At 43.4% G+C, this 14468-nt stretch overlaps 1 protein-coding gene across 1 annotated transcript in view; it reads left to right on the forward strand.

The window, feature by feature from the left end:
• RBFOX1 (RNA binding fox-1 homolog 1) overlaps positions 1-14468 on the forward strand; it is a 160418-nt gene that overhangs the window by 82088 nt on the left and 63862 nt on the right. The window contains exons 4-6 of the mRNA XM_066640814.1: positions 2287-2379; positions 4332-4392; positions 12351-12404. Coding sequence (XP_066496911.1) covers positions 2287-2379; positions 4332-4392; positions 12351-12404 — 208 coding nt within the window. The remainder of the gene's footprint in view (positions 1-2286; positions 2380-4331; positions 4393-12350; positions 12405-14468) is intronic.

Below are 14468 nucleotides of genomic sequence, written 5' to 3' on the forward strand. Positions count from 1 at the left end.
GTGGCCTTGAAGGAAAGGCCGGCCTTGCTTTGTGCAAGGACTTTTATAGGCCTTGAGCTATTGCAAGACCTTCATTCATTCATTCATACAAGTTCCACCTCTAATATATTCATTTATGCAAATTTATTCAAATGTGAAATGTAAATTAATTTGGCCCCCAACACAGTGTCAGAGAGATGATGTGGCCCTCCTGCCAAAAACTTTGGACACCCCTGCTCTAAAGAAGACATCCCTGCAATGAGTCATTTGTTTGAAGAACATAGGGGCCGTTCCTCGTTTGGATGCTCAACTTGCGATATCCCCAGGACTCTGCTTTCTCTTCTGGCCTGCTTTCTATTCCTTCCCAGAAAGAGAGTTCTCCTTGTTCTCCAGCTAAAATATTTAGAGTCCTCTCTCCAAACATGTTTAGAAGGGTCACTTGATCTGCAGCCTCCTTTGAAATGAACGGGGGACCTCTTGAAAATGAGGACATTATAGGGGCAAGGCATCTGCTTACCTTTTGTGATGGCCCTCTTAGTGCTGCTTAGAAGGTTCTGAGAGGTATAATTTGGCTCAAATTGGGGAAGGCAGGAGATGGGGATTCTGGGTTTCATTAAGGACCACATAAGGAATTTTTTTTAAAAAAGTAGTGCTGTCCTTTGTACTATCTGTACAATAAGGATTAAGCAGAACTAGGTTGCTTAAGGAGTACCACAAGAGAAGAAGTTTGCAACTATCCTTCCTTGGGCACCCTGCGGTTCTCAAGCTTGCCCAAACAGGGACAGAGGTAATACTGTCATCAAAATTTAGAAGAAAGTTAAATTTGAAGGCCCTCACAATGCCAAAGATCTGAGATTATTCACAGGAAACCAATCGTGTACCTACAAGAAAAACCTCAAGGGGTTTCTGTACATACCTATCTCCTAGTAGACCTCTTCAGATAAACTCCATCTACTGGTTTCCTGTCATTTGGTGATGGCAAAAGTCAGTGCTGGCAGAGACTGGGACCCTGTGATCTAAATCTACCCAAAGTAGACCACGTTAAGCATATTCTAATAATAGAGATTTTGAGGAAACAGTAGGTTTGTTCACACACAGCCCTGCCATCTATGTTCACACATGCTATCAAGTGTGGGAACAAGGCTTGAGCTCATATGTTCAGTCCTTGCTAGAAGAGGATGTTTAGTGTGAACCAAGGTTACATGAGCCATCTGTTCACTTTTTGAGGGGTGAGAGCGCATTAACTTACACACAAGTCACCTAGGCCATGATTTACACTAAATGGCTGCCACATGGCGTGGGAATAGGTGAGCCCAAGGTTTCCAAGGCTCCTTTCCATAGAGCCCAAGGCTCTATGCCACACTTGATATAGAACATGCATGGCCAGGACTGTATGCAACTGATCCAATTCCAGATGTATGTACAATTCCCAAGTGAAATAAACAACAAGATCTATCAAACTGTTTGCATTTTGGAATTCTGTTCTTTGTTTATTCATGTTACGTGATTACATTTGACCTTTTGCAAGAATTGAGAAGTTTATGCTTAGTTCCAAACCAAATTTCATTTTGTTGGAAATTCTTATTTTGTTTTCTCCCATTTCCTTTTTATTTTTCCAAGACAAAAAAAAAAAAAAAAAGTACTTATCAAGAGTGACAAAATTCTAAGCAACCCTTAGTATTGCATGAAAAAAAAAGTTTATTTGAACCACAATGGCATGAGGAAATAATCCATATTCTAGATTAGATGTGCATTTGGTGTTGGAATTTGTGCACATGTTTTAGTTTGTACTTAGTATATTATTTTGTGAAGTCAAACCTGCATGTCATGGAAACAGTGACTCACTTTCTTTTCTCACAATTTCTGTTCGAAAATTTTTTTTTCACGTGATGACATCGTTCCGTTGATTTAAATTTTTGTTCTTTTGTTGTTTTGTTTTTGTTAGATTTATTTTTCCTGCGTAGTGACCATTTAGAGACCAAAAAAAATATGCAAGGTACTTGATGTTCACTCTTTGACATTCTTCAGGAGCTATTATCTAACTGATGAAAACAAGTGAGAGAGAGACAAAAAAAAAGTTGTTCATATTGGGGTCGCTTTATTAATTGCACTTCTCGGTACGATTATAATTTTTCTAATTTGCATGTTGCAGAAATGAAGCAAGAACAAGGACTTATTAAATTAACGAGAGAGAGAGAGAGAGAGAGAGAGAGAGAGGGAGATGAGAACATAAAAAAAAAAAGAAATGGTCATTGTCTGAAATAATGATTGCATGTTATTTTCCCCCCTTCTCCCAACTGCATGTAGGGATTTGGTTTCGTTACTTTCGAAAGTAGTGCTGATGCGGAAAGGGCGAGGGAGAAATTACACGGCACCGTGGTAGAGGGCCGTAAAATCGAGGTGCATGTTCAAAATATTTTCCTTTTCATCTTTTTTCTAAATGTCTTCTTCACTCTCATTTGTTGTTTCAAATGCATCGTTGGTGTCTCTCGTGTGCTTCCCTCTTCCCTTCCCATTGTTTTTATATATATATATGTGTGAATATATATATGTACATATATATACAGGCTTATTTGTATATATGTATACATGTATGTGTATATATATAAATTAAGATAATCTGGCCTTACTTGGGTTTGTTGTTTTGATTTTTTTTTAAAATATATATTATTTAGTAATTCTTCTTATCATCATCCTTATTGCTGAAAGTTGTATGACAGAAGTGTGATGAGCTTAAATATTTTGCTGTGATTTGAAAAGTTTTGTAATTCAATGGGTGCATATAAATAGATTTTTTTTAGAAAATAAAAAAATTGGAAAAAAAACATACCCAAAAAAATTAAGCGACAAAGCAAAACAATGAAGTCATTTTTTTTTTAAAAAAAATTATTTTATTAGTTTTTTTTGTTTGTTTGTTTTTATTTTGTTCACTGCAGGATTGATGCAGGATCTACAGTGGCTTTCAGAGTTATTCCAGTTTGGAAAGGGAAGGAAATCCCTGAAAATTCTGTTCCGCTAAATTGTTTTTAAAAAATTAATATATAATAAATTTTAAAGTCATTACTGGGTCAAACGCCCAGTTGGGTTCTCCAAGAGGAGTTTAACCCTTTACGGTGGAGCCAAAAAAAAATAGCATCCTTGCAATTGACGTCGCTTGACGCCCTACCACTGGATCCCCTTCAACTCTGCCTGAAACGTATTTGTTAGCATTTAAAAGAGAAAGAGATAGAGAGAGAAAAAAATACCAATTGAAAATGCTGTCGTCCTTTGAGTAAGATGTTGCATGTTTTCCCTTTCCATTTTCCCCCCTTCGACGGTAGCTCTTAGGGCCCACACCAAACTCTCAGTAACCATGGTAACTGTATACATACCCCATGCTGGCGATGGTCCCGAATGGTAAGTGAAGAAGTCCATCTGCCGTTTCACGTATATTTTTTAAGCGCTGATATATATATATATATACCACGTGGATTTTTTTGACTTGTCGTATTAAGTTTTCTTGATGCTCTCTTTCTATATATATATTTTTATTTTTTCTATATCGGTACGCCTGTCAATTTGAGTGTCCGTTTTAAGCAAGCCTTGGAGACACTGACTTGGATTGAGGATATGACTTTTGTGCACATCTTACTCAGATTGTTAACCTCCATATTGTGTTAAATAATGCACCCTCTTTTATCCTTTTGTTAGCCGTGGTTTTGGAAAGCTGGAATGATTTTGTTAGTTTTCTTGCAATGAACAAAAAAGGCTCATGTCTCCCAGTGTTGAATGCCTTCATGTTGCTTCCCCGATGGTACCTCTCTTTGAAAGGGTTATGTTGCACACTGCTAAGATTTGTTTGTCCTTTTACTTATTATTTTTCTTTGTTCTGACCTTTAATTTCTTCCCTTGTACCTTGTCTCTTCCCCCTTTCTACTCCACTGCATGCTCCTTCATATACGATATATATATATTTATTTATTTTAATTTTCTGTTTTTTAAATATTTTATCCGTTTCAGTGTTATCATGGAATAAGACGCATGCTCTTAAATCTTCAATTATGCAGAATCTTTTAATTTGCTTTTAATGTCTCTTTCTTAAAGTTTAAAGGAGATGATGTTACTTTCTTGAAATGATTTGTAGTCTTTTCTTTTCTAAATTGCTGATGAAAGTAAACGTAATTAAATAGTATGATTTTTTTGTTATGCGCCTTCTGCCTTTTTATTTTTAATTTTTTTTAAAAAGTTTTTTGATATAAATTTAATTGCATTTGTACATGAGTAATACTAGTAGTAATGCATGTGTTTCATTAGTATCATGGATCCTTTACGTTTGCCGTAAACGAAGCTGATTCACTTTTCTATGTGTGTAGGTAAATAACGCAACGGCCCGAGTCATGACAAACAAGAAGACCGTGAATCCTTACACGAACGGTAAGAATGCCAAGTCATGGTTTCCCTTCCAGTAGACTTAATGAATGCTGAGTCATGTTTTCCCTTTCAATAGACTGGTGCCCTTTGAACCACATCAAGTCACTTAGTGTAAATCATAAATTTAGGAAGCTTGTACAAAAACTGTCTCTAACACAGCAATTTCCATCCCTTTTCATCTCATGGTGCTAAAATCATCAAAGCACACCATCATTTTCCTGGCAATTGACAAGGCACACCGAGCTGTCAATGGCGGGCTAACATCCCCCAATGGCCCTATAATAAATAGGTAAAGGTTTCCCCTTGACAGTCGTGTCTGACTCTAGGGGGCCGTGCTCATCTCCATATCAAGGGAGCCAGCGTTGTCCGAAGACATCTTCCATGGTCATTTGGCCAGCATGACTAAACACCGAAGCGCATGGAATGCTGTTACCTTCCCACCAAAGTGGTACCTATTTATCTACTTGCATTTACATGCTTTCAAACTGCTAGGTTGGCAGGAGCTGAGGCAAGTAACAGGAGCTGACCCTGTTCCACAACGCCAAGGTCTTGAACTCCTGGCTGCCGACCTTCCAGCCGACAGTCCAGTGTCTTTAACCACTCGGCCACCGTGTCTGGAGGACTAATAAATAACCCTCCCCCAAATTCCTGAGGCACACCTGAGGACTATTCTTGGCACACTGATTGAAAATCGCAGTTCTAGCAGTCCTGTGCATGTCTTCTCCGAAGCAAATCTCATTGAACTCCATGAGACGTACTCCCATGTAACTGTGCATTGGTTTGCCACTAAATGCATTAGCAACAGAGCAAGGATCGAAAAGATGACCTAAGAACACAGATAGATCCATCTTTAGCTGTGACATCAACTGAGCTCTTCATTGACTTTTCAAGAGTTGGTTCAGCTTTGGAAAGCTTCAGAACTTGGACCTATCAAAACTTTCCATTTGGCTTGGATCCTGTTTCCATAATCTTGTAGCTTTCTGAACGAGGATCTTATTTCCTTAACTCTCCAACAAGCCAAAGATTCAAAAAGGAAACTTAACACAGCTAATCAATACTGGCAACTTTCCGTAGGCAGTAGAGGCAGAACATCAGCCATGTGGTAAAATGGACTTTATTTTTTCCCCTACATTGCAGAGCTCATTAGCAAGACAGTTTTTTTGTCGACAAAAGTGGGGCTCAGGAAAGTGGGCAGCTTTATTTTTTTAATGATTCTGTCATATTTATCTCTCCTCAGCACAGTAAAATGAAAAATAAAATAAGAGTTCTCAGTTTGACATGCAATTATTAAGCTAGTGATGGTGAATCATGGGGAAGAGTTCTCTGAAATTATACCCAGTCCTCCCAGGGCAAGGGGAGAGGGGGAGAAAAAAACCACACCTCCCTCTTCCCACACCTCCTACATCTTGAACATGTTTAGTCCCAGCAATGCAGATGAACTTTATTTCATTCTGCCCCAGCATTTCCTCAATGAGGTCACAACCAGAGCTAGATGGAGTTGCACTTCCCTAAAGTAGCAGGTTTTGGGGTGCTTCTAGATCTGGCCAGGGCTGATCTTTACTTCACCTCTCCTTGACCTTCTTTCCTTGCATCTTCCTTCTCTTTTCCCTTACCTGGTGGTAGTAGCACCTTAGTACTGCTGCCACTACATGCTCCTCTATCCCCCTCCTTCTCTCTGAGTGAGAATCCCAGCCTAAGATCTGTTCCTCTCCTCTTTCTGCACCCACAAGAAATACCCTTGCATTGCACATCCCTGGATCTCACCAGCGCTTGTCTTTTGGTGGACACTGAAATCTTTCTATCCTATAAAGTTTTTGTCACTTAGATATTTCTCCCTATGCAGATTGCTTCACCCAGCTGTTTTATGATGACTGTATAATGCTTTAATTTACATAGCTGTATTCACTGTTATATATCTTTGAACTTTTATCAAGCTTGGGTTCAACTGCCTTATAGAAAGCTCCGCTATAAATAATGCTTGAGCTCCCCATGGCCCAGTAATAAGCTAAACTACTTCCCCCTGCCCCCCCCAATCAGAAAATAGGTTTGCTTTTCTTTCCCCCCAGAACCAATCGGAATGGGGCTTATGAATGCACCCGGCCCCAAAGTTGCCTTTTGGAGCAGTTGATGAATGTACCTGCCTACTCCCTTCTTCCACCATGGATTGAAGATCCTTGACTGGGGGTGGGGGTGGGGGAGAAAGGCGGGTAATAAATAAACAAACAAATAAATAAATAAATTTAAGCCTCATTTCTGTGCCACAAGCTTCTGGGTTTGATCATGGGATCCTTGGCTGCCCCACTTAGTCACTTAAAATGGAAGTTTGGAGCATAGGTTGTTAAGAGATATGTTTTGGGCTGATCTCATCTACCCACACTCATCATAGGGTCCTCTTAGGAAGAGCTAGAGAGGGCTTCCTGTTTGGAGTGGGACTTCCCCTTCCTGGCTATGGTGTTTTTTGGAGGATGCTTCAGGTCTGGCCGCCCCCTCCGACTGCTGCCCACATCTCCTTGACACTGGGAAGAGCTAAGATGAACATGTAGTTCATCTGGATGGTTACATGGTTACAAGCCATGATGTGCATGTGCAACCTGCTGATTTTAGAAATGGGCTATGTCAGAATGCCAATGCAAGGGAGGGCACCAGGATGAGGTCTCTTGTTATCTGGTGTGCTCCCTGGGGCATTTGGTGGGCCGCTGTGAGATACAGGAAGCTGGACTAGATGGGCCTATGGCCTGATCCAGTGGGGCTCTTCTTATGTTCTTAACTACAATTCCCAGGAAGCCTTGCAGGTCTCTTGTTATCTGGTGTGCTCCCTGGGCATTTGGTGGGCCGCTGTGAGATACAGGAAGCTGGACTAGATGGGCCTATGGCCTGATCCAGTGGGGCTGTTCTTATGTTCTTAACTACAAATCCCAGGAGGCCTTGCAGGTCTCTTGTTGTCTGGTGTGCTCCCTGGGGCATTTGGTGGGCCGCTGTGAGATACAGGAAGCTGGACTAGATGGGCCTTTGGCCTGATCCAGTGGGGCTGTTCTTATGTTCTTAACTACAATTCCCAGGAGGCCTTGCAGGCCTCTTGTTACCTAGTGTGCTCCCTGGGGCATTTGGTGGGCCGCTGTGAGATACAGGAAGCTGGACTAGATGGGCCTATGGCCTGATCCAGTGGGGCTGTTCTTATGTTCTTAACTACAATTCCCAGGAGACCTTGCAGGTCCATTGTTATCTGGTGTGCTCCCTGGGGCATTTGGTGGGCCGCTGTGAGATACAGGAAGCTGGACTAGATGGGCCTGTGGCCTGATCCAGTGGGGCTGTTCTTATGTTCTTAACTACAAATCCCAGGAAGCCTTGCAGGTCTTCTTGTTATCTGGTGTGCTCCCTGGGGCATTTGGTGGGCCGCTGTGAGATACAGGAAGCTGGACTAGATGGGCCTATGGCCTGATCCAGTGGGGCTGTTCTTATGTTCTTATGTGGAGTTTCCAGTCCTTAAAAAAACCTACATTAAAGAGCTTTTTAAGGAAGAGGTTTCTAGCAGAGATGGGATACTGTGATTAGGCTGAGTTTGCTTTAAGAATGCAAGTAAAATGGAACTCTAAGCACCTGGAGCGTACTGGTTTAACTGGTGTTTCTGGCTTGCTCTCTAGCAACCTGTCTAGGTGCATTTGCCTTGATAAAGTTCTGGAAAAATAACAGAACGAAACATTGGACTTTTTTTAACAACATGGATTCTAATTCTTTGACACAACCATGGTCTCACCCGAATAAATATATATTAAGGAACACGTGGAATGTTTGTATTGAATCAGTTCCGTATGCTCGACCTGGGGGGCCTCCAGAGTTCCTAGCGAGGGGCGTTGGCCAGCTCTGCTAGTGCATCCTTTTTATGGAAAACTCGAAGCGCATGGTTTAGTGTGCTTGCTTCACTTCCTCCAACCTGCACATATCTGTGCGAAGGACAATCCGTCTTCTTTCTCCTCCCTCCAAAAGTTTCAGCAGGAGGAGATGAGTGTTGTGACAGCAAGACAAATTCACCGAATTACACCCACGGCAGTGAATTTGCCTCTTCCGACCGGTAACACAGGGTTCCTTGGCAGTTCTTCACTCATCGCATGTCAAGCGTCTCCTCATACTTGATTAACCCACACAGTTATGGGCCGGCACATACCTCATTGACAAGACAAAGTAAAGTTTAATTGCTGTTATTTGCATGATGAATGGAGCCTTTTCCTGGGTGTGCTTCACCCAGTTAGATGATACAGCCATCAGATCGGGAGCAGGAAGGAAATGAAATATGAGAGCGGCTTTCAAGCTGAAATCATTGCTCTGCTTCTTTCCAAGTATTCTTCCCCTCCTCTCTTTCTCTTGGGAGAATTGAGGCACTGTTCATATAACTTAGAATCCAAGAGCATATCTCAACCTTTCTGAAACAAAAGGCCGACAGGTCGGACAAATCTACCAAGTCCTTCATGTTTTAGACTGCACAGATAGGAGGAAAGATAACAATAGATTATAGAAAAATTAGGCTCCCTGTAATTAAGCACTTGCAGGATGCCAGATGCAAGGGAGGGCACCAGGATGCAGGTCTCTTGTTATCTGGTGTGCTCCCTGGGGCATTTGGTGGGCTGCTGTGAGATACAGGAAGCTGGACTAGATGGGCCTATGGCCTGATCCAGCGAGGCTGTTCTTATGTTCTTATGTAGGAGCTAAGCAGTGGAACCTAGATCAGTTTCTGAAGTTTTTCAAGGATGAAAAGGAACATCTCCCTCGGGTGTAGATAGGCCTGGGCATCATTAGATTTTTTTTTAAATTCCTCCTTCCTTTTGCTAATTTGCTTACTGAGGTGATGACAAAAGGTTTGCCAGTGTCAGAGCCGGCAGTATAGGGTACAGTCAAGGCACAAGGAGAATGAAAGTTGCAATGGAGTATGAAACCAGGGAGGTGAAGCCAGGAAGATCTTGCAGTGTGACAGTAGGCCTTCTCTATATGGACACACCTATGTATCCTGCCTTACAGCACTCATGCCAGATCGTTAAATGTCCTGGGACAAAGTCCTGCACTGGTCTGCCATAGCACATTGGGGTGTCCCGGTGCATCTTCAGACACTGAGAGACGATGGGGGTTCTTTCCAGCGTTCCCACCAGCCCATGTGGGCATCCCCCTAGAGCAGTGGTTCACACAACTTTGAACCGCCACAACCCACCTCATGCTCTGCACCGGGTCACGACCTGATGCTCCCTTCGGTGCAACAAAGCCATACTGGAAGCCACCAACAAGCCACTTCCAGGTCATGCCAGGATGTGACGCACTCCATTGGCCTCCTCAGACCCCATAATGCCTGCAGAAGCAAATTGGAATCGCTTCTGGTCACTTCCCCAAGGCATTCTGTTCCTGATCTCATCTGATCTCAGAAGCTAAGCAGGCTCAGGCCTGGTTAGTACTTGGATGGGAGACCGCCTGGGAATACTGGGTGCTGTAGGCTTATGCCATAGTCTTTCGAGACTGAAGGTTGCCAACCATTTCTGGGGCCCACAAGAGGTCAATGGAGTGGACCTGGCACAACTTGGGAGTGGCCTCTGGTGGCTCCCAGTAAAGGTTTATGGAGCTGCAGGTTGTGACCCAGTCTGAGAAACACTCTCCTAAATGCCAGAATGAAGATACAGTGGCCTCTGGCGGATATTTCCATTAATAGATGGTGGTGATGGTAGCCATGAACCTCGCTCAGCTGACTCACTCCATTGCTGGGAGTTCAGGGTCAACCAGGCTGGACCAGTGGTGGTGGTGGGGGTGTCTCTGAAAGGCATGGACTCCATCCTGGTTGATCTCTGCTGCCATTCTCTGACTTCATATTATTTTCCAGCATTTTCAAGGTGGCTTCCAAAATTTAGAGCAAAACAGATATAAACATCAGGAACAATCAAGAAAAACAGTCAAGCAGTAAAACAGTTGAAAGCGCCGGAAAGTAGGTTAGGATCGGGCCCTAGATGAACATGTACGTAGGAAGCCGTCCCTTGCTTTGCCAGGCTTTTTACACTAGCTAGTAGCAGCTCTCCAGGGTTTCAGGCGGGACTCTTTTCCAGCCCTACCTGGAGATGCCAGGGTTTGAAAATCGGTAAGCAGAACAAGTGCCCGATCACTGAACGAAAGGAATTCGTTCAGTGGAGCGCAGGGCAGTGGAGAGGTACGTCAGGGTGGGGTGAGGCGGGGAGGAGGTGTTCTGGGGTGGGCAGGGGGGAGGCGTGTGGGGAAGGTTAAGGGCTGGAGTGGGTGGGACCCGTGGAGCTCAGCTCTGCTGAATCTACAGTCCTGCTTTGGGCCTTGTGGCCCGACACTAGGCGTCTTGATTCTGTGCCGGCTAAATAGCCAACACAGAGTCGAGAAGCCCCATTGTGGGGCTGTTTGCCTTACCCAGGTGACGGGGGTGAATGTCCCCCTGGAGCAGCCTGGTGTACTCAGGCTGCCTGGTGCGCTCAGGATGTCATTGTAGCCATTTTGGCACCATGGCAGCCCCGCATGCCGGGCAGTTCAGGGTTGGACTGTTAGTCCATATCAAGGAGATTAGGAGCTAGGTAGTCTGTCCTAACGGGGGCTGCAGTTCTGGAACACAGATTGGAAACAGTGCTTTGGGAACAGAGACTGAACACAGATTCACAGATTGGAAACAGAGATTGAACAGTGCTTGAGTTCAATCTCAAGTGGAAGACAGTTTAGTTAACTGAAAGATCTGAGTCAGCATCAGTAATATTTATAGTGTTGGACCTGTTCAGGAGGACCCAAAGGAGAACCAGGCAGGTGGATCCATGCTGGGAAAAACAATATGGTGCCAGTGTACCTGGAATGGGTCAACAAAGGCAGTGCCAGTACAAAAACCAGGGCAGTGGTTCCCAAACATACCTGGGTCACAACACCCACCACAGCTCTCAACTCTCAACCCAACACCACAACCCAACTCTCATAAGATTTCATGAGATCCGTGATGGCAGCACCCTAATCTCATGGGATTTGGGTGCCACCTTCTTGGATCTTGTGAGATTTGGGGAAGAGGGCTGTGGTGGTGTAGTGACAAGCTCCAAGATGTTCGCACCTGTGGTGGGGGGGAAGGTAGGAGGGGCCACCAGGAACATCCCACAGCACCCCTGTCATGACACATACATTGGGAGCCCCTGAACTACGGTATTGTGGTTGATACCTATAGATTGGCTGGACGCCTTCCCAATGTGGAAGTGAGATTCTGGAGCTTTCAGGCACACAACCCCCTCTACTTGGATGTTGAGCTATATATGCCGTGTGGCCTCCCTAAGCACTGGACTTGGTTCTCACTCTCTTGTGAGAACTATTGTGGGCAACAGAGAGGAAATGCAAGTGTGGTAGAAATTGCGTTGAGACTTTAATGCATACCTTTTTTTACTGCCTGCTACATGATGCGTCATGCGAGAAATATCTAGGCCCATTGTTAGCTAGGATGCAGGGCTGGGAGGATTCAATCATGCTTCAGGCTCTCCTTTCCACACCTGATTCTGAGACTCTGGATAATGTCGCTTCCTTTTTATCTGGGGTAATAGCCAGGCAGAGCTCTGGGACTCTGGGCAGTGACTGATGTTTATGCTTGTGTTGTCTTTGTATATTTCTGTTTTGTTTTGTTCTTTTTCTGTATTTTATGCCAGTAAAGGTCTTACTGAACTGAACTATTGTGGGCAAAAAACGTTGTTTTCAATCTAGAAGAAAAAAATCACTCTCAATTATTGCTATCCAAAAAGTGGGATATAAAACTTCCAAGTAAATATTAAAGTTAGTCTGCCTGTGGCCATCCCTTCCAAAGATCCATCAAGCATGTAACTGCCTGAAGAACTCTATTACAAACATTTTATGGATAGTTTTATTCTGCTGTCAAGAAAAAAGAAAACTGTAATCGTTATGCTCCCCTGTGATGACCTGAGTTCAATTTTGGTTTTATATGTTTACCATAGGTTGGAAATTAAATCCAGTTGTTGGTGCCGTCTATAGTCCAGAATTCTATGCAGGTAAGACTATATTGTGGTTTATGTCGTTGATGGTGTGAAAAAGGCTTTGCCCCTCCCCCCCCGCTTTTACTCTAGATCACATTCATTACTTGGTTTGTGAAACCCGTTGTTAACACAAACTGTTATTTCTCAAGCCATTTCTTCCCGACAATACATATACACCACAGAGATCAAACGTGTACACTTGTGGACTGGGCAGAAATGAGTTAAGAAAGGAAACTTCTTTGCAATTTTCCCCTGTTGCTTAATAAATCTTAGTTTTACTTTACTAGAGTGATTGGATACTTAGTTATGACATAAGGAGGATGGTACTAGCTCAGTGGTTCTCAGACTCTTTAGAGGCTGCTGTCTGATTTATAAACATGCTAAGGGGTATGGCTATAATGTGATTGGACAGGAGTGTTCCTTCCAGCAGCTTGTTTAACGCTTGATTCACACAGCCTAATCTGCTGTGTCGAACGACCAAAAATTGATTCATGACATACTGGTGGGTTCTGGACCCACAGTTTAAGAACCACTGTGCTAGGGTATTTGTGTCCTGGTTAAATGCATCCAGGTCATTGGCATCCCTGGACATCTGTGTATGGTTTTTTTGTGTCATTTGCATCCCACTATAACTGGACAACAAACCCCATGTTATATACGAGTATATACCGTATTTTTCGCTCCATAAGACGCACTTTTTCCCCCCCAGAAAAGTGGGGGGAAAAGTGCGTGCATCTTATGGAGTGAATACTGCAAAAAAGAGTGCACGTTGGGGACCTTAATGAAGGGAGGATCTTCATGCCAGTTTATTATTCCATTCACCCTAATAAAGGGAGGGATCTTCATGCCAGTTTATGATCCCATTCACCCTAAGAAGGGGGGGATGGTTCAAATGTTATTCTGTTATAGTTTATTAAATATTTTATTACACTATTTGGTTCAGAATATTTTTTTTCCTGTTTTCCTCCTCTAAAAAATAGGTGCGTCTTATGGTCAGGTGCATTTTATGGAGCGAAAAATAGTATATATCCTAAGCCTCTAACCATCTTTTTGCATTTTAAAAATAAAAAGTACATCTAATATAAATATACCTAAGTTGGGACGCGAATAACTGGGTTGCAAAAAGTATAGACACAAATGACCAGTACTGGGATGCATGTGACCAGGACATAGTTGTCTAGGATGCAGTGATCCTAATGTTAAATTTAGGACTACTTCTATATGGATAACTTTTGACTCCAGCACTGGGGAATAGAGGGGTGAAAGGCAGTGCTCTCAACATGTTTCACTGCTGCCTGTATCATGGTGATGGAATTTATTCCTAGAAGGAGTCACTTCTGCCCATAAAGCCCCCATTTTTCCCTCTCTCTGAAAAAAAAAAAAATCCCTTCCAGCCTTTTTGCGATTGTGAAAGGGGTGGTGAAAAGAAGAGGGAGCATTTGGGTCAGCCCTGTGACAGCACTGGGGACACAAGGTTGCCCATTAACACAGCCTCTCTGTGTCCCATTCTTTCTGGATTATCCACAATGTATTACTTAGTGTAGATCAGTGGCGCTCAAATTTGCACCCACTGTGTGCCCAGAATGCGGTCCCCGTCCAGACCGCAACCATGTGTTCCACTCGGGTGCCTCCTCTTTTGAAAGATAGGGATGTTCCGGACAGTTTTGTCATCTGCCCGGTGTCCCAGAAGGCTGCCCAACAGGACATCTGGGCAGACTCCACTGCCAGGAGCTTCCCTGTCCCCTGAAAGAGGAGGACATTGTGTGGCACCCGAGTGGAACTGAAAGGTCTGCTCAAAAATGCCAGATCTGGTCCCCGGGGCTGGGTTTGCGCCGCCCTGGTCTAGATTATACCTTATGATGACTTTGGATATGCATGTGATAAGATTTACCATTTGCCACAATTGTTATCATATATAGTTGGTGTGGCGTTCAGCTTCCGATACCTTCATGAATTGATTCATGGTTGAAATGTGTGAGTTCTTATCTAAGTGGTTTTTGTAACATTTAGGGTAAGATCATATAGGTGAGGCCGTTTTTCTGCCAGAGCAGTCAATGCAAGAGTGACAGAGCTTGAGGA

This window comes from Tiliqua scincoides, chromosome 13 (assembly GCF_035046505.1).
Source record: "Tiliqua scincoides isolate rTilSci1 chromosome 13, rTilSci1.hap2, whole genome shotgun sequence".
Taxonomy (NCBI): Eukaryota; Metazoa; Chordata; class Lepidosauria; order Squamata; family Scincidae; genus Tiliqua; species Tiliqua scincoides.